Source organism: Rissa tridactyla, chromosome 5 (genome assembly GCF_028500815.1).
Source record: "Rissa tridactyla isolate bRisTri1 chromosome 5, bRisTri1.patW.cur.20221130, whole genome shotgun sequence".
NCBI classification, from domain to species: Eukaryota; Metazoa; Chordata; class Aves; order Charadriiformes; family Laridae; genus Rissa; species Rissa tridactyla.
Window position 1 is genome coordinate 42,478,280 of NC_071470.1, and position 25,569 is coordinate 42,503,848.

General features: G+C 37.9%; 1 protein-coding gene across 9 annotated transcripts in view; it reads right to left on the bottom strand.

Moving 5' to 3' along the window:
- Positions 1–13,433, bottom strand: part of PALLD (palladin, cytoskeletal associated protein) — a 198,083-nt gene extending 184,650 nt beyond the window's left edge. For 6 of the 9 annotated variants that reach the window (XM_054201821.1, XM_054201825.1, XM_054201824.1 and 3 more), the window contains exons 1-2: positions 13,276–13,433; positions 9,579–10,622 (exon numbers count right to left, since the gene is read on the bottom strand). In XM_054201821.1, the coding sequence (XP_054057796.1) occupies positions 9,579–10,621 (1,043 nt within the window). In that variant the 5' untranslated portion in view covers position 10,622; positions 13,276–13,433. Of the gene's footprint in view, positions 1–9,578; positions 10,623–10,753; positions 10,799–13,275 lie in introns of all 9 variants that reach the window. The other 3 variants (XM_054201819.1, XM_054201818.1, XM_054201817.1) reach the window with 3 other exon arrangements.
- Positions 13,434–25,569: the final 12,136 nt, after the last annotated feature.

The window sequence follows — 25,569 nt, forward strand, 5'->3', positions numbered from 1 at the left end:
ACTAACTGTAGCTTATTACTTATGGAAAATAAGGTTCTTGGAGTCTGGTCTATAATAAGCACTTTGAAATGGAGTACTTCAGTACATCAGATAAGGTACTTCTATACAGGCATTTTCCCCTTCTGCAACTTAAAGATATCTTTGTATATACAGGTGAAATTATCTCTTTGAATTATTCCTCTTGAACAGGCTTCTTTCATCATTATTTCCTTTGAACATCTCTCCCACACACCCTAAAAAGTTACCCAGAATCTCCGTTTATTTCTTCCTTCCTTTCTACGAGCCTCACTATTGATCAGAGTGATGGGATTCACTGCAGGGAAGACTTTCAGAGGGTTCACAGAAATAATAGGTCTATTTGCTGCTGGTTTTGCACCACCCACCTCAAAATGTGAGCACAATTATACAAGATATAAAACTAAAGCACTGCTATTTCTTTAACTTTCCTGCTCTCTATCCATCTCTGTGCCCAGGGAAGGAAATACAGATGTTATGGGAAGGACCTACTCTCTTATTTTCATATGTGACAGGGAGTAGGTGGGCAAGGGAATTTCTTTTACTCCTTCCTTTACCTTTGCATGGGCTTAAAGGGCAAGCTCACGGCCTATTAAGTGGACTGTAAACGTAGATCATTTAAGAGAGCCATATCAAACTAACACTTGTTAGAAAGAACTCACTTTCCAGATGGGTTCTAGAACTAATAAAATAAGCTCAATATGCACTGCTGTTTAACAGTGTTTCTTCTATGTTTGGTCTATTATAAGCTTTTAGCTTATACCCTTCTCTACCTCCCTCAAAGTCCTGTCAGCTCCAATTGCATGAACTGAAGTCTAACATTTTCAGTCATCAGCTATGACAGAGAAGTCCTATTTGTTCAATTTCATCATCCAGATCTCTAAAGGTAGCTTTCACATTGTCAAGAAAGCATTTAGAGAGCACATTTCAGACATGACAAAGTTTTTTATTAGGAATGAATTTTTAAAGCATCAGATTTCAAAGTGATAGCTGTATTTACTTAATTTATATTTATAAAGTAACATATTGCATCTTACAAAGATATGTCCTGCTTAAGTAATGTTATTAAACTGCTGTAATTACCCTTAAGAAACTTAAACAATCCCAGATGTGGTATTGCCTTTAGGCAAATGAGCAAACATGTCAAAGAATATGAAGCCTATTTTAAATGGGATTTGGAATAGCACTGCATACCTGTTGAACATTGGTAAGTAATGATGCCAGAATTACTGACTCCAAACACTTCTCTCTATGAAAAGCCTCACCACTCTGTTTCTCTTCAAATTTCAGTACAAATAAAATAGCCCACTCCTAAAACATGAGAGTTCGTTCCCACCTCTGTTCTACTTTGCCTCTAGATTTAATTTTAATTTTCACAGATCGGCACTTTCAACTAGTCCATGACAAGCAGATTGGTAATGTATTTTGTCACTGTCAGGCTTCTTGGCTGTTGATGCTGTGCACAATACTGGAAAGGCCCAGAGATGGTATATAAGATTTATACAAAGAAATGCTGAAACACTAAGTAAAAGCAGCCTCTTGGAATACTGCCTCTGGCCCCATTTCAGCACCACTTTTGTTGGAAATCTGTATTTTAAAAGTACTTCAATTAAGCTTAGTTTTTAAACTAAAAATGTTTAACATGGATAAAGTTAGCGTAGTGAAAGAGCTTTCTGAAGACATGTGGTGCCTAGTTATTTTAGAGTTCATCCAAGTTTCATTCAATCCCTATGTAAATAAAAGGCACACGTTCTTTTTATATATTTTTTCATTATGCAGATAGCAACACCATTTTCCTTATTTTAGAAGAGCAATTTTTATTAACTTACTTTTAAGCTTCTCACATTAGGTGTCAAGCATAGAATCAGTTTAAAATGTACTTTGATAGCATTTTCTTCTAATCTGTGAGTCTTTTTATAAATTGTTAATAAGTTATTTATTTATGGACCACTAGCAAGGAACTTTAGATCTGCATTCTTTTACTGAAAGGCAGACAGAGCAGAGCAAAAGAATAAAGAAGTGAACTGAGATACTTTGAAACTTTCAGTAATGTAATCAGAAATACACCAAGACAGAGACATTGGCATTCACAGATAGAGAAAAATAAAGTAACTGTGCTGGAATTGTCTTCCTAATTCCAATTTGAAAGAGCAGTCCTAGTTTCAACATCTATACCATTGTTTTTACAATTGCCTCTTACAACATCCATCTTCATGCACCTAACAGGCTTTATTCTTCCTATTCTCAGGATGGAAAACCAAAAAGAAAGTATGCAATTTTCTAAAACAACCAAAAAAGATACTTCAGCTTAAACTTTCAGCTAAACTTACAGTTCTGAAGAAAGAGAGCCTGGAGATGCACAGAGCCTGTATAATAAAGATGAGGAAATGCATGCACCATGTAGTCAAAACTATTATACAAGCACAAGAAAGAAATGTAAGAACAACCTCAGTGTCCAGGATCTATAGATCATCCTTGGGGCTTTTACAAAAAACAAACAAGCAAACAGTTTGTGTCCCCTCCAGCCACCCTCCCCACACAACCACACCTGCACATTCTTGATTTTAGGTCTTTGAATATTCATTTTGTAACATCAACGGATTCCTCAGCCTAAATTCTCTAGCAATCTGTTTATTTTATAAGACTTTCATAAATTATCCTGTTACCACAATCTGGACTTTGTAAAGATCATTTCACCTAGGAAAGAGCCTGGCTCTCCATACACCCATTTTAAATACTGTACTCTATGATTTTAGCCAATAAAGCAAGAAAAAAACCCACCATCCAAACAGAATACTTGGTTATCACATACTACAAGAGTCTTCTAAATGCTGTCCTTAAGAAGCATGATGACAAATAATAAAGAATCTTCTTTCCAATATCCTGTGGTTCTAAGGTAAAAGTATTATAAGTATTACTTACGAGTTAAGAAAATTGATGCACTGCTAGCATTTCTCAGATGTTCCACACTATTTTTTAAAGCAGATGGGTACATGATCTGAATGTACCTGAGGCCTTAACTCCATTGTATGTTTTCCCCCGATGCAGAAAATCCTAACAGCGTGGACACTCATTGACACAAAATGAATGGAGAATGGAAAAGAAAATATTTGAAAGATGCACATTGTCTACCTAAAACCTGCAGGCCACAAATTACTACAGGCAGCCACTGCAATGGCTTAACCATTTGCAGTAGGGTATAAACCCTCCCTTCCCCAATAAATCCCAGTAGTCCAGAGCACTGTTCTAAGACAAACAGAATTAAGAAGCAGTTTCACAAGTCACTGAGGGAACTTTCAACATTACATTCCAGGTCTTCTCCAAAGGAAACTAAAACTCCAAGGGTGCCTGGAGATGGACAGGCCTTATCTCAAATTAGCAAAAGCAAACAAACAAAAGACATAGGAATGGCATAGCATGGTCCAATAAACCAAGAATATAAAAGGAAATTAATGAGAAGAGAAGAAGGGCTAAAAGAACAACAAGGCCAAGACTGCAAATAGCTATTATTTTGACTTATAAATGAAGAAAAAAAAAGCGAAAGAAGAAATTATTGATATAAGGTGGAGTAAGAAAAAATATTCTTGTGAAAGGACAATATTGAGGATGTTGACATATTTTCATATCTACAGATGTTATATCTTAATTTGAATGCAAATAAAATACTAAATGACAACTCATTACTGCTAAACAGATTTCTGAAATGAATGTATTACCAGATTAAAATAGCTAACAACATTTTTCTACTTACACTCAGCAGTATTACACATGCTGTTTATACTTTCAGATGATCTTCAATGCTCCATACACAGAAAAACATCCAGATCTACAAAGACAACATTTTTGCCCAAGGAACTCCTTAAGTACAGGAATTTTCCTCCATTCTTAACAAGTACTCTCTCTTTGCAGAAGACTAATAAGAAGACAGATTAGTGGGATTCTACTCTGAAATGATTAGTAGAAGACTACTGTGCATTCCTGTATAAAAGTATGTTTATTAGGCAAATTAGTTTCATAAAGAAAACCAGTCAGACTATGGGGAGAATGTAAGGAAAATGTTTATATTCAGGAGCAATTTAAAAACTTACTCCATAAACTATCTCCCTTAGGAAATAAATATAAAATATTCTGGAAACACTTATTTTTACAAAAGGTTGCATAATAAAAAAGAACTAGTCAAATATATACCTTGTCCTTAACACTACATTTGATGGTTTCTTTGCTTATAATAAGATTCTGCAACTTCGTTTTCCTCAGCCTTATAAGAACGGTAGCAGGCTAAGGCAGCATTCTAGCTGTTGTACAGGTTGAGGACTTTGGATAGTTTAGCTCCAAAAAAAGTTATGAAAAGGGAAGAAAGCCAGTTATAAAGATTATTGGGATCCAGAATAAAATGTGATGCATAGAAAAACAATAACATGCTATAAGGTCAGAAATACTTAAGTAGTTTCTTTTGAAGGCCTTTTGCTCTGCCGTAGATCACTTGGATGAACTCATGGCCACTAGTGCTTTTACTGTCTAAATATCAGCTGTGCTCATTACTAGGCTGGAAAACTTCTTGGGTGCTGGGAAAAATACCAATTTAGTCAGTGCTTTTCTTGTCACCATTAAACTAGTGTTATTTCATCCTGACTTTAGGAACTATGGCTTCTGGTTATTTTCTTCCCAGCTGAGACAAAAAAAAAATGAAAATCCCAATTGTTCTCTACTTTTATCACACCACACAGAGTTTCAAAAATATTATTTCCAGTGGCTATGTTATTGAAACTGGCTTTTCTGGGAAAAATCAGAACAACTGAAGCCTGTTTTCTGCAGATTTTATTGCTACGTCCAAATATACAGACTGTGGTAATCCTGGCTCATACCCCTATTTGCATCTCCTGTTTCAGCAAGTTTTGCATGTGCTAAGTGGCTTGCTCTTATGCCTCACAGACCAGTTAAGTGTTCAGCCTGTTCTATAGCTCTTCTTTTGGCAATAACATTAATATCCATTCCTACCTCCTACCTATTCATCAGTTTTCACAAAACTTTTAATCTCTTTTACACCTTTCCCCCTCCGGGCCAGTTTCTTCAGAAAACACTAGGTATTTAAATCTTCCCAATTCTTACATGATTATGCTCCAAAGAATTTTTTTTAAAGGTATTGCAAGTCAGAAATTCAGTCTAATGAAGCAGTTGTATAAGTACAGTGCTTTAGAAAATTAGATTCATTTTATTAGCAAAATACAAGAGATTGTCAACTAGTATTATATCACTGGTGTTTTGCTATTTTTTTTAAACTATATAAAACTCATATTTACAGAAATATTCCTGAAAGTGGCATAAACAGCAAGCACTCTTCATTTGCTCCGCAATACATCAGTGATTTTAAATAGGCTGATATTTTTCCACTGCAGCATATTAGCTATTTACTGGATATTCAGGATATACCATAAAACTCCCTTTCAGCTCCAAAAGAGGGGGACTGATGTGCATGGGTGATGCTATTTAACTGTTTAGAAGTTCCTAGTAATGTTATTATAGTCTAGAATCCACTACAAAATGTTCTGCATTCTTTCTTACCTTCTACAGGGAAGAACCCCCTCCTTTCCCCAGGATTCAGAGATAGGACTTTGGAGTCTCACCCAAACAGCACGCAAGTATTTGCCGCGTCCTTACGCGGTTAGCACAGTCTCTTCACCACTGAATGAGTCTTGGCTTCTGTTCTACGGGCTCCTCAACAGCTAAAGGTCTCTATACTTCCCCCGTGTGCGGCTCGGCCCTCAGAAGAAATCCAGCCTGCGAGAACCCTGCCCGTGCTGTGTGCGAGAGACCTCTTCAGCCTAGGCAGCGTCATTACAGAAAGGTCACGATGCAAAATTGTATTGACTTCCAAAATGAATAGTTTTTAAGGTACAGCTGCCATATTTTTCCTCTCTTGAAGATCCACAATGAAATGGAGACTAAAGGGAAAATGTATTTTTATTGGAAACTTTGGAAAGGTAATTTTTTCTTAGCAAGTAATATGTTTTCTTTAAGTATATTCACAAATTTGTGTGCTGTTGACATCCAGAGAATTATTAATAATTATTAAATACAACAAATTTGAGGGTGGACCATGAAAGTGTAACCAATTGACTGTCAAGGAGCTTTGCAAGAGATTGAGAAGTTGGCACGAAGCATATTTGCTGTGATTCAGCAATGGTTGTATCTGCAGAATATTAACATAGTACAATTATGGATCTCAAAAAGGGAAGTAACCCAAAAGTTCCAAAATAATCGATATTAATGAGATTGATTAACAGTACACTTGATTTTAAAATCATCTACTATTTTGTCACTTATGTTCACATATGAGAAACACTATGTTTCTCATAACTCATTCTGCTCAGTGATTAAGAGCTGCCTTCTCATTTAATGATTCTGCAAGTGTTAAGATTCAGAAAAGCAGAGTTTACATTAAAGTTTAAAGAACATAATGCTTTTTTTCTAGATTTCTTGTAAACATCTTGATATTAGGAGCCTCTGAAATGAATACAACAATGATGTAAAAGACATAAACAAAAAAAGTTCCGTAGCTTGTACATAACTCCCTAGTTCAGTTGATTTTTATGTATAGTTCTGGACTCATATCACTGAACTAAAGACTGATGTTCTGCCAGATAAAATAAGAGCAAAAAGATACTGAAGTATTACAACAGTGCATCTTTGCTATCAAAACACTGCAACGTCATTGCTGCTGTCAAACTCGCCTAAACTGTCTATGCTGTATTTCATAAAAGAAATCTACAACTTCTAATCAGTTCTGATCAGAACTGTACTTGTACCAATGGCAGGAAATACAGAGTATGCGAGTCTGATGGCATCAGTGAGGCTTATTTGCTGTGTTATCAAAGTAAACTCCTGTTGACCCTAGGCTCTACGTAGCGGATGTTTAGCAATTCTGTTTTTAGAGATCCTCCATGCCTATGTGCTGCCTATTCTAAGATAATTGTCATCCCAAAAAATACACTTTGAAACTCAGTAGGACTGAAATATATGTTAAAGTGTAATAGACTGATGGTGACAAAAACATTCAAGCCAACAGAAACACTGTTTCGTTCTTGTAAAACAGTATTGCCTACGAACTGACTCTCAGTACCATAATAGTCTTATTGATGACTTGGTAAGTAGCACCCTATAAAAAAAACCCCTTTGTGTCTCTTGCTTTCTTAGCAAGAAACTTTGTAAGAAAGTTTGCTGTTCAAGTAACGTAAGTATGGATGTTATCAAAATTCAAATACCAGAAAAACCTAAGTTCCTTTGAAGCAATACATATCATGGTGACTTCTCACCTGCAAGAGGGGCAGTTTAGATTTTTTTTTCTTCTAGTTGCATTACCTGTGGATATGAGTTGGCAGGGCAAATCTTTCTCTGTGTGCCATCTATTGGCACAGAGATTGGGGAATGGGTGGGATTCACCTCACCCACTATAACAAACTAACAACAAAGTGTTTAGACTGAAGTATTTGCCTTAAGTTCTCGTCAATGTAGCAAACATGTAAGTGACTCTTGGTAGATGTGGTTCTCCCTAGTGCCTGCAGATGGAGTCTAAGATGACTTGGTCAGGTTAAATAGCTAACCTACAGATGGGTAAAATTAAGTGAAAAGGTCTTCAGTATTAATTAATAGTAACTATTTTTTTTCCATAAGGGTGGTTCCTCTGTCTGTTGCTACTACTCTGTTTTACAACTCAAAAGTATCAGTACCATTATGTTAGCTGTCATATTCCCTAACGCAACAACAACAACAACAACAGAATTACTCAAGTTAACAGATTGTGTTGCCCTAGTATCCACATCGGTACCACTGGCAGGCTGCTATATATTGAGAGGGGCAAGGAAGGATCTAAGAGAAGAAACGTAAGAAGGAGGATTCACTGCCTGTCACAGTTGTGCGACTTTTACAATTCTCCTTTCCTGCTTCATGGAACTCTCAAGGAGAATGAACAACTGGAAGGCTTTTGCACCCATAACTGTGATTCTTGTTCTTTTTTCCCAGCAGATATTAAAAAAAATAAAATAACAAGCAACTATTAATGACATGACATGGCTGTCATATTGCTTGACGGGCATTACAATTTAGGCATTACAACTGTACTTTCAGTGTAAGCTTCCTGACCTGTTGGCACTATCTCTCCCTGGAGATATTTTCTACAAAGTAACTTTTCACTTTGGAATGAAAGCACATCTTGCCATAATCTGACTTTTCAAAACTGTACATTTTAAAATCTTGTTGACAAAGATCTAAAATCTTCAGACCGACAACTTTGTTTATTCCCTTTTCAAACCTGTACCAAAAGGTACAGATTTTAAAAATATGTGAAAGACTGATTTCAAAGGAGAAGTTCAATTATGGTATGTATGAAGACACAAGTGATGGACAGGAATTTCTAAGCTTGCATAGCCGCAAGGCCTATCCATGTGACTATCCACAAGTAATCAGGGGGAACTTAAGGCAAAATATTAGTAGTTTCAAAGTGTTGAAAGACTTCACAGCAAAAGATATGAGGAAATTTAAAGCACAACAGGTGTTACAGGCAAGTGATTGCTACATTCCTTTAAGGAAATGTTGAGAACTTTAAAAGAATTATGTAGTCTTTGGACGTAACTAAAGAACCTTACAGGAAGTTCTGAATGAGGAACTACAAATTCTATCCTGTCCAAACAGGACTTTTTGGACAGTTTTCCTTTGAGAATATCAATTATGCTCAGTTGACTTTAAATCAAAATAGGTTGTGAGGAACTATTAAACTAGAGGTATAATCTACCTCTGTGTGTGTTAAGCAATCATGTTAGCATTAAGGCTCACACCTGTAAAGTGGCAAACACTGTCTGTGCAGTGCTGGTTGACCTTAATTTCTATTAGCTTTTGAAGGAAAGGAAGACAGCAGAAATTATTATGAGTCATTCAGGCCTCACTGATACTGTGAATGTAGTTTTTCTGTTATGAACACATGATAATAAATGACCTAAACCAAACAAACTTACACAGAAGTTACCTTTATGTTTTGTCATTGAACAAAAGCAAATGCACGTAAATGTCACTACAAAGTATCAAAAGAAGTTTTGAAATGGGGACCATCTTAATGTCTTCTGGAAATGTCTTACACATGAGGATATTTGATAGATTTAAGTTATCTCACAGTATAGACCCCAAATCCCATTGGTGTGGGGCTTGGGGACATTCTAATTAATTGACGGTAAAAACTGTATCAACTGCCTGATACATGCTCTTCAGGGGCAAATTGTGAACTCGTTCACCTAGATTAATGAGGTAACAGTCACACAAAATGAGATTAGAGCCAGTTCTATTCCTAATTTTGCCATGTTGAACTTCATTTCCCAAGCAGAAAACAATGAAACACTCTAAGAGAACTAAAGAGGTCAGAATCTGTTATTCCATGTGCTTACTAACCACTGCATGATCCACTGCTCTTATGTGACTACCTCTAAGTGGGTCCAACGTGATACCTGTCCTTAGGTATCTTCCACAATCAGAAGATGAAGATATCCAATGACTTAGTTAAAAAGGCAGGCGCTTACCTGACATCAGGGACTGGGTTGCCAGCAACTCTGCATTCCAGCAATACTTTGTTTCCTTCAGCAACTTCCTGGCTCCGGAGCTTCTGAGTGAATTGAGGTGGTGAAGGTTCATTCTCTTCCATGTTGATGAAGGGGTGGCAAAGGACCATTTCGCTCTGAGTGATGCTTTCCCTTTCAGAAAAGTGTTCATTCAGATGAACTCCAGATAATTTTGTCTCAGGCTCAGGCTCTTGATGTGGCCTGTCAAACTCCTGGTTCACTGAGGTACTTACAGCTGGTTGTTTCTTTTTAGGAGACAGGTATCCACTGTCTGGAGAAGAGGAGTCCCCATCAGGACTTCGACCTCTTGTCTTTGCTGCCTGTCTAAATATAGATGACAATTCCTCTATGAATGTGGCAGCTTTGTCACACAGCTTGTTCCTGAAAGGAACTTCTCCTTGGGATGCCGATTCGGAATTTGGGCTTGTCTTGGGCATATCTGGGCCATCTTTTTCTGAATGTCTCAGGCTTCTAACAAAGCTGGGACTAGCAGTTAGCAAAGGTGAGGTGCTTGCCTGCCTCCTGGAAACTGTGACAAAACTACTTGCTGTTTGAGGTGCAGTGGATTGCTCTTTCTGATTCCCTGGGAGAACATGACTTGCAGCAGATGAAGTCAGACTGCTTGCTTGAGGCCTCTGTAAAGCATCTTGCTCATGCAGTTTGGTATCTCTGAAAGAAAGATTTTCTGAAGTGCTAGAAAGAGCGGTGTTGAAACAATGAGTAAAGTCTGGTGATGCATTCTGATCCTCCTTCATGGAATTAGCAATGGCTTCCTGAGCTATGTCAAGGCTCTTACATATCTCCTCCTGGGTAAGGAAGGCAGAAAGTTCATTTGAAAATTCCCCGTTCTGTATGTCTGGTAGGGAATCATAGAAAAATTCATGGTTGGATGAAGCTTCTGACATATTTTCAGGATGTCCCTTACTGGTGCCTCTCTCTGCACAGTAAGCATCCTTCAGCATTAAAGAAAGAGGCAATGCCTGGCCACAGCTTCTGTCTTGCATCCTGGAGGACAAAAATACAATTCCTTAACAAAAAAACTTGTCAATAAAAAAAACCCTATTATATCGTGCTTCTCATAAGCTAGACATAAAACTGGGAGTAACGCAGAACCCAACAGTGCATGAAATACTTACCGTAAAACTTGGTTTCTGTTAGAGTGCTCCAGGGCTGCAAATTGTCTAGGTGGAAATTAGAGCAGTTAGGAGTCACTTTTCTCATGCGTCTTCCTTCAGAACTATGAAGCCATCGTTTGTCTGTACATTGTCTATACAATTTAGTAGCACTTTTTTCAACACAGGTAAGTGGAATACCGAACTACCACATGCTAAAATTAAAACACTAAAGAAACAGATTTCCCAACCTATGTATCATGCTGTATCATGTAAGCATATAATGCATATTCTGTACCAGTTTAACAAAGTACAGAAGCATCTCTACATCTCCAGTTTTCCCACATGATTTTAGAATGAGGATGAGTGTTCTCTGCCTCTGTAAAGCCAGTAAGAAACAAGACATCAGAGAAACCGCTCTTTTCCCAAGGGAATGTTCTGCCTGAAATTCTCCTTGAAATTTTATCTTTCCTGCTGGTCACTAGATTGTGGGTGATCTGATCTTAAAAGTAATTGCTGCTTCTGAAAATCATTTAATTAAGTTGAATGTCAGTGGTTTCAATTGCACTTGAAAATTATCTTCTGATAATTTCTATGAGATTAATTCTGCACAAGATTTTAAAAAATATTCTATTTTCTCTTAATGGTCCAGAGTATTTGTTCACTGATAGACAGGTGGCTTGACAGTCATGAGATGCACTCGGATGTATTTTACATCAGCTTGTGCAAGCTCCAGTTACCTTTTGTCACTTCACCAGGGCTTACCCAGTATGTAGTCATTAACTGACTGATAGATTATTGGAATTCTTGGCCTGGCACATGCATCTCTTGATATGCCTGCTGTCTTGCCAATAGATTACAACTAAACACATAAAAGAGAAGTGTAAGGGAACCAAAGCATTTTAGGATTTGATATATGTTTTTATAGAATACAGTCATAGGCTTATTCTTTGCTGGGATTACATTATTCTGTCCTTCCTTTTATCTGTGTTTACAGGGCAACAAATTTAGCAACCATGCCAATCTCTTGTCAACAAGATCTAAAAACGTACATACAGTATAACTGATTACCACATAGCAGGGTTAAAGAATGAATCTGAGAAGCCAAGCAAACAGTTGGTCTAGAGGCTCAGCTGTTAAGGCATAAACTGGATGAATGCAAGGAAGCCAAGGGTTAAACCTGGAGAGTTTCTGCCTCCTTAATTTTAGTTATTTTTTAAACCTTTGTATTCAAATGAACAAAGGTGTTAGTTTACTATTTCGATAACTTGAAAATATCTGTGCTTCAAATGATATCATTATTTAAATCTGATTCCTACTGGTTCCTAGCTTGCTCGTGTCTCAAAGTGATACATTACATACTCAGATAAACTTCTCTGACTTCTAACACCAACCTGCTCTGGTGTTTCAATGGGTTATGGGTCAGAGGACAATTTCACCTATTGCTAGACATCCAACAGGATGATTTAAATGAATGCATTATGAATTAGCATATCTCCTCCTAATACTGTTTTATTATTAGAAAAACATAATGGCTACATATGTCATGATTTTCAAAGCCCAGTGTCTAAATGTAGGTAAATCAATCTGTAGCAGAGTATTTAGATAAAGTCGATGAATTTAAACATATGCTGGTTATTGGCAATTTCTAACGCTGATAAGCCTTCTTGGGAGAAAGGCCTGGTGCCTAAAAATGGATTTATATGTCTAGCTTTAGACAGCTGAATGGAAGCTTCCAGTATAAAGACTTTTTTTTCAGCCACACTGTAATGTGTTTTTTCAGCCACACAAACACACTATTCTTTTAGAGCAACTCGTAATCACAGTGAACTGAAGTATTGCTAACCCTATCAAGTACGACATAAGATCATAATTAAAAATTTCAAATGCTATTTCTAGCTTCTCCAAGTTAGACTACAATGTATTTATAACAGTTTTCATCATCGTTACTCATTAGGTAACCTGCAAAGCCATATACTATATCATTTAAAGACACAAACATAAAATACAATGTTACGTGCAGATCATTATTTAGCTACACTTCCACCATTACTACTTATAAACTATTTATGGGGTCCTATTTGCTATATATTTAAAAATTACTCACACGTAAACACACATTTTAATATCATGCTGTTTAAATATTTATTCAGAAAATAATATAGATGCTCTAAAGAATAATATGGTAAATAGTAAATTCAAAATGTACTAGATTACAGTAATCTCAGAAAACATTGGAATAATTAATCAAATTAAGGTATTCAAGAGATCAATAATGAAATATGAATAACCCCAGAAAATCAAAGGGCTCATTTCAAGAAAATATAAGCATCTTGAATTTGTGGAACCTGTCCAATGAAAAATTATTACTTAAAAAAAATGACCCAAAGCCAATCTGTTCAAAGGAATAATATTAAGGAATAAATGTATCTACTAAGATTTTTTTAAAACAAAAAACACACATATTTTTCCTCTGAATTTTGAAATCCTGCAAAATTACCCCCAAAAGTACAATAATTAAATTTAGCAGAAAATATAAAACAGACCTTACAGTTAACAGGGCAATATGAAGAGTCTCAAGTATAATTAATAGCGGGTAAAGTTGCTTTTTTTCCTTCTTTATCTAAGTAGGCTTAACGTTGCTCCGGCTATTCACTAAAGATTGCTTGGTCCTCAGTAAGCATTGAGAAGACTGTGGCCTGTGTGTTACATCTGTCCTCCGTGACTATGTAATTCTTACCCCACTCGTCTATATTTGGTAACTGAACTCATGTTTCAGCAGACTGCCGCTATCTGGAATTCCAGTAGAAGCAACGTTAGGCCTGGAGGTGGCACAAAGTTCTGTGCACTTACTACTCACTCAGAAATTCAGAGAACTGAATCATTTAAATGAGCATTTTTTGTTGTATTTAACACAGTATTTAGGCTGTTTTTAAATATTATTCTGGAATTTTAGGATGTGATTTTTGCTCATTATTAAAGTGCCTGCCTCCACAGGTCATAGAAAACACAGTGTGTGAAAGTTGATTTTTTAAAAATAATGTCTTTCTACAGCATTTTTTCTTAACAGATTTTTAATTTTTTTAACAAAATTAACTATTTTTATAAAAATAAATAAAATAATTGTCTTTTTCTATGAAAAGTAGTTTAAAATTAATAGCTTCCTTGTGTACCTTAAAATCTTCCAGGAAAAGAAAAAAACATGCAATCATAGAATCATTCAGGTTGGAAAAGACCCTTAACATTTTCAGAGTTATCAGCAGAAATGGTACATCTTTTTGTAATAATAGAGAATTATTAATCCGTAACCATATATTAAACTGTATAAATAAATCTACCTACTGAATTTTCACACCTCAAATGAAGTAATCATATGATCAGAAAAGAAGTATCTCCGTCAGAAACGACACACAAAATCATTGGAAAACATGTATGCTTTAAAAAGACCCCACAACTCTGACACAGGTATTAACACTGAAACAATCAAAATGCATTTCTGGTTTCTATAGCCTTGTAGAGTGTAATGCGTAACACAGTCAACTCCCCTTTACTGTCTTTGCTAAGGAAGTACTTTCACCTCATTAAGAACTCATGTGAGAGTTTTGTCTCAGGGAAGAAAAAATTTCTGTCCAAGGGAACACTTCTGCCTTTTCAGGCACGTAATTTCCTTTGATACTCAGTGAAAGGAAGAAGTAAACATGAAGAATGCTGGTTTAATGTACAGACTTTATCACATAATTTCCAGAAATAAAAGCAATGTGTGGGTAGGATTGTTTCTACCAGATTGCAGCCTATTGGGAGTCAAATTCTCTCGAGTAGATAGGAGAAATTGTAGCTCCAAATAGACATTACAGACCTCTGTCCCTTCTGCCAGTGTCCAGATCTGTTCTCTGATTCAAATTAATTTTATGGGCTGGCACTTGTTCTTAGCTCAAGGTCTTATAGATATTGGCTTGCATTTTTTACTAAAGTTTATTCCTTGGCAACAATGGAAGTGCAGTGGACTCACTGTTGTGACAGAAGTGCACAAGAGACCCATAGCTCCCTATTGGTCCCAGACCACGTTTAGGTGTTAACAAGTGCTAGTATCACACATTTTATTTCAGTGGTTAATGTAGTATCTTTCTTTGCATCTTCATACAGGCAATTACTTTCCCCTCATCAGAGCTTCAAGAGATTCACTGTTGGATTAGGAATACCTACTTAATTCACAATGTATACAAACCCCATTCTTAGGGCTTGGGATCCTTACCGTGTTGTAATGAAATTAACAAAAAGGATTTTATTTCAGATCATTTTACAGTCATTTCATTGTGTCAAATAAGAATAGAATCATCATTCTAAAAATTCCAGGCTAAAAACTGTACACAAAAAAGGAGCTGGTCATCTAAGAGTTAACCACTAATTTTTAAGCAGTCACCCCACAGGGTGGAATCCAGACCCTCTGTCAGGCACGCAGACTCTCCACCAAATGCATAAGAGTTAGCCACCTTGGAATGGGAGTCAAAAACAGCTTGCACATAAACAGCGAACAACTGCCTTGGGCTATCTTCATCATTTTCTATGGGGAGGGGGTGGATGAAATCCTGGTTCTGGGAATCATATGTTTAAATTTTTGCTTCTGGGAAGAAAATATATCTGCCTGGAGACACCTGCAGAAGTCATTTTTAAAGGGACTGAGCTTTTATGAATACAGTTACGCTGGTGATTTGTGTGAATCAGGTATGCCTATTACTTTTTGTACATCATGATAGAAACATTTTCCCAGAAAGTGAAAGATCTCTGTTCCATTTATTCCTAGTGGCTTCAAGTGTTAATGAAATACTCATCATAACTTGCAAACTTACTAGGGCAAGGTTTTATACAGCTCTATTAAGCCATGAACAAATTTTCCCAATGTCATTCTACTAAGATTTAGGGAATACTTATATCCTTTGACCTGTGCTGAATCTTTCGGAACCTTACTTAATTTTTGATCAAGACCTTCCATTTTTATTGCAAAAATAATGTGTATGCTCCTTTACAAAAGTGGTAGACATCAGTAAATCACTATAAGCAAATGCCAGAAGGACTAAAACTTTGGAACAAATACACATTTTGAAAGATAAACATGTGCAATAATATGCAATGATGTAATAATTCAGCATTTACATGTAAAATGTAAAAATTAATAACATACAAAGAAGATAAAGGCTATTATGCCTGATATGTTCACTTCCTATTGCAGTATTTTGGCAAATTCAACTGATGAACAGAACTCCACAGAGATAATACTTTTCACTACCAATAGATTTGATGGAGCATAGCTAGGTCTCTTGGTGGATGGAGCATAGGTCTCCTATATGGAGCATAGGTCTCTTGAAACCTTAACCATAGCTTCTAATACTAGTCAGCCCGAGTCATTCAAAACCTCATGTCACAAATTATAAAGCTATTCTGGTTGTACAAGCTTTCCATTCCATTTGATGAAGATGTTACACGACGCGGAAGATTTTCATTGTTAATTGTGCTAAAACCAAAATACAACAAGCATGGCTTTTTACCCTACTGATTTGTGTACTTACCTGAGAAAACAGAAAAACCCTGTTACAGTTGCTGTTATTTTGTATCTTACTCTAAATAGCAACGGGATAAAATACAAGAAGATAGGCAACCTCCTTTTCAAGACCCAAAGTCCAACCACCAGCCTGTAAACTTCAAATGAGAATCTTTAAGAGCTTCTTCTACTTTCAACAGCAGAGACAGATACAGAGCCCTTTACTAGATGACACAGAATCCTCCAGTTATTTTGATTCACTAACAGACATTTTTTTCTACCTCTGAAAGTTTAAAAATAAATAATCTGGTTGCCTGTGCTTAAACATACGGGTCACTGCCTTGCTGTAGTCTGATGATGTACATAGCTTTGTTTTTTTTTTGCTTTCCCTTAGTATGCAAACATGTTTAATTTTGCTTATAAATATACTTGTAAATAAATTTTTTACGTAGCTAGAGCTAATCCATGTTTTTTATAGAGTGCATTGGAAGTACCTACCTGTCATATATATATGAAAGTGTCAGACATGATGAAATAGTCAACCAGTGTCAATGGTACTCAAACAACATTTTTTTCAAGTTTCTGGAAGGGTTTTTCTGAGGATTTTCCTAGGACGAGAATGTAGAAACGTAACGGAACACACCTTCAGTATTGCTAGCAGTGGTACTGGTACTTGGCCCAGAAGAAATACAAAGGTTGTTAAAACTAAACTGTTAAAAGAATAATAACTCATACCCAAGGGCCTGAAATTAACAACAGTTCAATACACTTAAAAATATCACAACTTTCCAGAATTACCACAGCTGTGAGTAGGAAAGAAAATCTCAAAGTGGATAGGAATTCAAATAAGCAACTCTCAAAGAACTGTTTCTAAACTGGGGAAGAGATGAAGGCTTCTCAGTCGAAGGTCTATGGTATCTAAGGTCTTCCTGAGGCAATGTACCTCAGACTGAAAAACCTGTAATTCAGCTTTCCTTATTTCAAGGCTACTAGAACACTTGTAATACTGGTCTCTCTCAAAATTTTGTATTTTTTAATCTATCACTAGCCATTCTGGTAAAAACTGAATTCATGGACAAATTGCCACTTTACTGGTGAATGTCTTCAATATACCTTAAACCTCAACGGAAATTTGTTAGAAATTTGTACTCCTGTGCACTGTGATTAATACACTTTTGCACCTGGGGCTGTGAAGCACACTGTACCCTCACAGGATTCAGAATGAAGATGAAGAAAGGTAGAGCAAAGCCATTCACCCTCACCAATAAACACTCTGCCTGGGGTAAAGATGTCCCTGCCCGAGTTACCTGAGAGCAGGCAGTGCCTGGGCTGGGCAGTGCTGTCACCCAGCCCTCTGAGCATGCCAGACTGTCAGGCCTTGTTTTTTGCCAGGCCCCGGCATCCATCAAACTCCCTCGAGGTTCACAACACTGTTAAACACACCCGTTTTCTGAGTCTGCCTTCCACCATTTTAAGCCGGTCCACTCACAGACCCGCGTTCGCGCTCAGGGGCCCTAGGCGGGGCCCTGAGGGAGAAGGGCGGGAAGCGGGTCGGCGCTGAGGGAGAAAGGCAGGAAGCGGGTTGATCCTGAGGGAGAAATGCGGGATGCGGGTCGGCGCTGAGGGAGAAAGGCAGGAAGCGGGTTGATCCTGAGGGAGAAATGCGGGATGCGGGTCGGCGCGGAGGGAGAAGCGAGGCGGGTGCTTGCCGCCGACTGAGGGGCGGAGGTGACTAGGTCTGGGCGGACCCGGCGACAGCAGCTGCTTCAGGCGGGGAAGGGAGCCCGGCAACCGCTCTGGGTGAGGGGGAGGGCGCCGCGGAGAGCGATGGCTGGAGCCCGCCGCCCCTTCTGGCTGAGCCGACCGTGAGGGTATGGTGGTACGGCGGAGGCCCCCAGGACAAGCTCAGCTTGTCGGGACGTGCAGCTGTGGAGTGTCCCATCAGACTTTTCGGCCAGGGGCCAGCACCTACGTTAGACCTGCACTGTTGATGCATTCTCTTTGAGATTCCTCTTCAGAACAGACAACAGAATAGACAGTCTGAGTCACAGGTACTGATATTTTTGTAATAAAAGTCCTTGAAAATCTACATAGGCTAGGCCCACACCTGTGCAGAAGGCCTAGAGAAGGCCTTTTCACTGCCCGATTCCATTAAAATATTTAAGGCATATTATATAATGGTATTAAAGGTCAAGAAATGAGGTGTCAACAAACCAGAATTGACAGTCTGTGGTTTAAGCAGAAAGGCCATTCCAGGTTCTAGCATTTGGGAATGTATACAAATACGAATTTAAGCAAGCCTATAATACAGCTGATGTTGTTAAAACACAAAAAACCTAATAAATCAATTTCCTGTTGAATTAAGAAACATGGGAAAGGAGTGAAAGTGACAGAAGATAGGACTGATGCAATCTCACAAGGGTAGAGAAAGCAAGGCTAACATTTGTCAGTGTAGCACCTGACAATATAATTGAGATTGGATAGTTTAGCATGTAAAGATTTCAGATTATATGATAAATTTAAGAATCTAAGCACCCTTTGTAATGTATCATCTCAGTGTAGTCCTACATAATTTTCTAAGGAAAGAAGTGAAAGAAATTATAACTACAACACTCTAGTGGAAAATCTGCGTCACGAAAGTAACAGTCTTAAGTTAAACAGACTGATACCTTGTATACTGTTTGAAAGAAGAGAAGCAAACCATAATGTTAGGTAGTAATGTAATTTTCCCAACTTTGCAAAGCAGAACTAACACTAGTGTGGTTCTTAAAATTTAGAGTTTTCTTTTAAGGAGTCCACATTCAAGGCCTTAGCTGTAATTTTGTCTAGTTTCATTTACCTGCTTCAACTGTTATTCTTCTCAAAGTTGATTTTGTCTTGTATTCTGTAAATGTTAGTCATACTCATGTGGCTTTACCATTTCTTTTATTTTGTAAATTAATTACTCTTGTTATCACTCCCTGTACCATATCTGAAAAGTTATCCATCCCTCTATGCCCTGTGTAGTATGGAACTCCTGCTTAACTAAGTATGTACTTCAGAACCACTCACATTAGCTGTTACCTGTATATCCCTGTGAAAACCATATTTCAAACAAATCTGATTTTTTTAAAAATAAAAACTGTTTGCTCTTATGTGTATCATAAAACTCTTATAGCTGGGCAGCAAGAAAAATGCTTTATAGCATCACATGGCATCTTTTTTATGTTGTATGTACTAAGCCTTTGTCAATGCAGCTCAGTTAGACTTTCCTCTTCATAAGGAAAATGATCTCCATTAGATTAATTTTAGCTGCAAGCCTATAGTGCATATTTTACTTGTTTATATTCACAGACAGTCATGTACTCAGATTCCTTCTTAGCATGTGAAATGTGTTTGATCTGAGCAGGCACAGACAGTGCTGAAGTTCAATACCAGATTAAAGCCTCTTTCTTTACAAGTGGATTAACTTTGAAAAAGGAATGTGCCTCTTTCAACAAACTGTGAAATGCTGATCTCTAGGAAAATAAATATTTACTTCTCTTTTCCTTTTATCATAATACAGCTTTACATTACTTTACCTTTTTAACAGCTATTGCAAGCTGTCTTTTGGTTATGCCACATGTATTCCTGGAGTCTGTAGGAAGGCTCAGCCTGACACCCAAAAACATCTCTGGTCCAAGATAAGGGTAGACAGCTGTGTATTGCTGCCAGAAGTCATAGTGCTAAACAAAGACAAATGTGCAAGAATGTGACATCCATACTTCTCGAAAGAGGAATGAATGCTGAAGGAGGAAAACTGAACAGCTGATTACTTCCTCTGTTAACCTCAGTAGGACTAAATTTAAAAAAAAAAAGTTAAAACACAGCTGGTGATATAGAATGAGCTGCTGAGAGATTTGTCAGTCACTAGCTTCTATTAGGGAGACACTTAGCTTGGGAGTATTTTTGGAAAGAGTTTCCATGGAGTTGGAGAGACTTCAGGCCTTTTGCTTTTTTCTGATTGGCCGAGAGACAGGTGCTGAAAAAGGTGGTGGCAGAAATGTTCCAGACATGGTGAATATCACATGGACAAGCAATGGCAACTTACTTTTTTTGCTTTATGATAGGCTGTATCATGTAAAAATATAACAGAATTTTTCCTTTCTTTCTGATGTGAAACAAAAGGATGTCAGACAAAGCACTGAATAATGCTGCTTGAAAACACAACCACCTGTGTTTACAATTTGGGAGTGGGGTATTCTACTATAGCATGTTTAATGGCTCAGAACTAAAGTTATGTATTTTTTCTTCCAGGGTGAAGTGTTCTACATACTTCACAAATACAGGTTTTATTTTTAAAGAGCCCATGCCCTTCAAACAGAAATGCATTATTCCATTATAAATGAATCGTTTACTTTTAGAGATAAATCATGTAGCAAATAAATTATTTTTTAAAAATAGGTGCTTTTAGGAATGACCTAAAGTAGGCCTTAAAAATTGGGAGAAAGCAGGACCCTTTCACTGGCAATGAAAACTTTAGTGGCGGCACTGAGAATCCTTGTATTTCTTCATTTTGGACTCAATTTATAGAGCTTGGACCCTCAAATTGTATCCACTGCTTCTCACAAAAGCAAGAGTTAGAATTCTGGCAAAGTATTGATTTTGTACTCACAAGTACATCTCTCTCTAGGCGTTACGGCTTCAGAGGCAAGGACTAAACATTGCAGGGGTACAGTCTTGATGCTTTGTCATTGATGGACTGGAAAAAAGAAGGCCCAAGATTTTTAAGTAAAACAAGCTGTTTGACATGTCCTCCATTTTGGCAGTATCAAGCTTTTTCCTTTTCCTAAACAGTGAACATTTCTGGGGAAAAAAATAAATAAAATTTGCAGACATGAATTGAATACATATAGAATCCAGTGATGAAACGCTGCATAAAAGTATATTCCAGATATAACATGATAGGTTCTGCTCACTGTCAGACATGAAAAATGAATGATAAGATACACACACCTCCCTTCCTGTGCTGTTTGATACCTTGGTTAGAATCAAGATAAAGAGGCAAAGTATGCAGTCACCTGCAGGTATGTTTTTATATGCTTTAAATTCTACAGCATCAGATGTGCACCTTGTGTTAGATATTCCCTATCAAAGAAAGGGACAGTTAATTCTAAGTTCATGGATTTCCCGGTTGTTGAATGAGATGTCATTTGAGTTTCAGTGATACTTTATACAGCGATTTTCTGGTCCTTATGTGAAGCTGGTGGTATTAGTCGAGAAAAGACTGATTGATCAGTGAACTAAGTAACTCCCTTTGAAAGGTGAAATATTACAGATAATCATGCAAAATATTCAACCAGTCAGAGGAAAAATGTGGAACTGGGAGGAAGCAGGCCTGAAGAGGCAAGACAACCACCCTTTAATGATGATGGAAGTATGCGTATGAGAGTTAAAAGCTGTCAGTGAGACAGCTGAAGGAATCACTGAAACAATGATTCACCCAAGTGGATTACTAGAAACAACACCTTCAGACTGAAATGCAATTTCTGGCTTTGTCACCAAAGCTTGACTGGGTCCAAAGAATCCACAGATGAAAGACAGGAGGTTTTGTGATGTTTTCACAGAAGGCTCTGAAATTCCAAGATGCTGTATAAGCAGTCTCATACATACATTATTTGCTTTGAAATTTGGGCAAGAGTAAAACTTGGCTATAACCCACAGAAGTTAGGTAATAAATCTGTTATTCAAAAACTTTTTGCAATAGCACTAACTGTACTGCTGCATGGGTGGTACAGACAGAAATAGAGGCAGGTCTGGTGTACAAAATTAGGATCCAACAGAACCAGTCAATCTAGATTTTACTTCATGTAACAAGAGGGAGGGAGGGTGGTGCTCTAAACAAAATAAACCAAACAAGCAGCTGCTTAATCTACTTTGTTGCCACCCCCAAATCCTAAAATAATCCAAACAGGCTGGAGAGATAGAATATTTATCTTAATAGAAACAGTTTTAGAGGAGAAAATAGATATATTTTATATGGAATTGGTGTAATAATTATGTATATTTTAAAAAAAATACACATGTACAACTACAATGTGCAAATACAAATGGTGAGGAACTAGTTAACACATAACTTTTATTATTTTTAAGTAATTGTAATTACTGTATGAGAATATATTGCACAGTTTTCTGATCAGTGGATATATAATTTCTATGTAAACAAGCAATTATGACATTCTTCTCTGTATTTTTAATGGAATTATTCTGCAGTATGCATTTTAAGTCCTAAATTGAAAGCAATCTTGTGAGTGAGTCTCAGCAATTGAAATTTAAAACTTCCTCTTGGGAAATACTGTCTGTGAGTATTTAGTCACGGAGTCAACTACCTCAAGAAGCCCAGAAAAGTTACTCTCTCTCCTTTGCAGACATCTAGATATGTTTGACCAAGAACTCTCTTCTGCAAGTTGAATGGATGATGTAATATTCCAGCAAGCAGTGAAGCCTAGAGAGTTTCCTGTATAGCCAGTTTTGACGCTCTTCATTTTCCTGGGCACTTGTCTGAATGAGAGTGAGTTTGCAGTTTGGGGAGTTGCACAGAAGGGATGGCACAGACTATGCATAGGGTTGTTGGTGTCCATTGACCTTGAACACTGATGAAGTAAATTAGTAAGTATGATTTACCAAAACTTATAACAATAGTCAGCTTTCATCTTTCAAAGTTCCATTGACTTCAATTATAAAGTTATTTAACTAATATAGCTTATAAGAATACTTTTTTCTAGAGATATCCAGATGTAACATGTGGAGACAGAACATCTCTGTTTAATAAGCATATATAAACTGGAAGGTGACAGTCATGGCAGTTTGTTTTCGAAATGGAAATGATAATGACAACCTCACAGCTAAAAGCTGTAAAGATAAATTGCTATCTTTTGAAGATCCTGGAGAAAATGAAAGGGAGCTGGCGGAAGTCATTGCTGGGCCGCTCTCCATCATCTTTGAAAGATCCTGGAGAACAGGCGAGGTGCCTGAGGACTGGAGGAAAGCCAATGTCACTTCAGTCTTCAAAAAAGGCAAGAAGGAGGAGCCGGGGAACTACAGGACGGTCACCCTCACCTCCATCCCTGGAAAGATGATGGAACAGCTCGTTCTGGGCGTCCTCTCAAGGCATGTGGAGGAAAAGAAGGCTATCGGAAGTACTCAACATGGATTCACCAAGGGTAAATCATGTCTGATTAATCTCATAGCCTTCTATGATGGCATGACTGGATGGATAGATGAGGGGAGGGTGGTAGATGTGGTCTACCTTGACATAAGCAAGGCGTTTGACATGGTCTCCCACAGCATCCTCATAGGGAAGCTTAGGAAGAGTGGGCTTGATGAATGGACAGTGGGGTGGATAGATAACTGGGTGAAAGATAGAGCTCAGAGGGTAGTGATTAGGGGCACAGAGTCTAGTTGGAGGTCAGTGACGAGTGGTGTTCCCCAGGGGTCAGTACTGGGTCCAGTCCTCTTCAATATATTCATCAATGACCTGGACGAGGGGATAGAGTGCACCCTCAGCAAGTTTGCAGATGACACAAAGCTGGGGGGGGTGGCTGACACACCAGAAGGCTGTGCCGCCGTACGGAGAGACCTGGACAGGCTGGAGAGTTGGGCAGAGAGGAACCTTATGAAGTTCAACAAGGGCAAGTGTAGGGTGCTGCACCTGGGGAGGAATAACCCCATGCACCAGTACAGGTTGGGGGCTGACCTGCTGGAGAGCGGCTCAGCTGAAAGAGACCTGGGAGTCCTAGTGGACAACAGGATGACCATGAGCCAGCAATGTGCTCTTGTGGCCAAAAAGGCCAATGGCATCCTGGACCAAGAAGAGTGTGGCCAGCGTGTCGAGGAAGGTCATCCTCCCCCTCTACTCTGCCTTGTGTGAGGCCACACCTGGAGTACTGTGTCCAGTTCTGGGCTCCCCGGTTCAAGAAGGACAGGGAACTGCTGGAGAGGGTGCAGCAGAGAGCTACCAAGATGATAAGGGGACTGGAACACCTCTCTTATGAAGAAAGGCTGAGGGATTTGGGTCTCTTCAGTCTGGAAAAAAGACGGCTGAGGGGGGATCTTATCAACACTTATAAATACTTAAAGGGTCAGGAGGGGGACCAGGATCTTTTCAGTGGTGCCTGGCGACAGGACAAGAGGTAATGGGCACAAACTTGAACATAGGAAGTTCCACCTAAACATGAGGAGGAACTTCTTTACTTTGAGGGTGGCAGAGCACTGGAACAGGCTGCCCAGAGAGGTGGTGGAGTCTCCGTTTCTGGAGACATTCAAAACCCACCTGGATGCGTTCCTGTGCAACCTGCTCTAGGTGACCCTGCTTTGGCAGGGGGGTTGTTCTCGATGATCTCCAGAGGTCCCTTCCAACCCTATGATTCTATGGTTCTATGACTGCAGAGAATTTTCAAATACGTTTTCTCAGAGAGAGGAAATAGAGCAGTTATTGACAGTCAATGAGTTTAACAAAAAAGATTTCAGAAATACAGGTAAGAAGCTAATTCTCTTTTGTGTTCATCAAGCTTTCATATGTTTTGAGGAGCGTATTTTTATCAAAACTCTTTTTTTTTAAGTATTGCAGAGCTTTTATTCTAAGTATTTCCTTATTATTAGAGCAGGCATAATTTTTCTTATACTTCACCATCATTCTACATGGATAGGTAACATTTTATGACTTAGGAAATGTTTTTTTTAACCAAATACCTTAATTTTTGGTCAGTTATAAGTCAGTTAAGAACTGATGCCTTTCATGTACAGAAGTGGGTCTTTGCACAAGGCTTTCAAGTTCCTAAATGTAACAGCTTTGAAAGCAGACTGCACATTTGTACAGGCTATTGCCTCACTGCTGAAGTGTCGTAGAGGATGCATATGGTTTGTATGATGTAGTATTTGTGAAAGAACAAGACAGAAGGAACTTAACGTAGTTTATCCATTCCTGTCCTAAGTTCCAACGTGCTTTCGTTTTCTTTCTGCAGGCAAACTTCATTTTGTCATAATCCGATTTCTGAATGTTTGGCTTTGCAACCTTAATGTTATTCTTGTATGGTGCATCATGGAGTAAAGGAGTACTTAAATATGATTGCATAATCCTTGTGATTGTTTCCTAAGGCTTTCTAAACTTTCACTTTCAGAATTGCACAGATGTATGTTGAATGGACTAGTATTTCATCATATGATGTATGTGTATATGTTTACTTTAGTTCTTAGGTTTTACCTACTACACTGGCATCTGAGTTGCTGTTATTTAACACATTCAGACACATATTTCCTCAAAAAAACAGTTCAAAATGTTGAACTG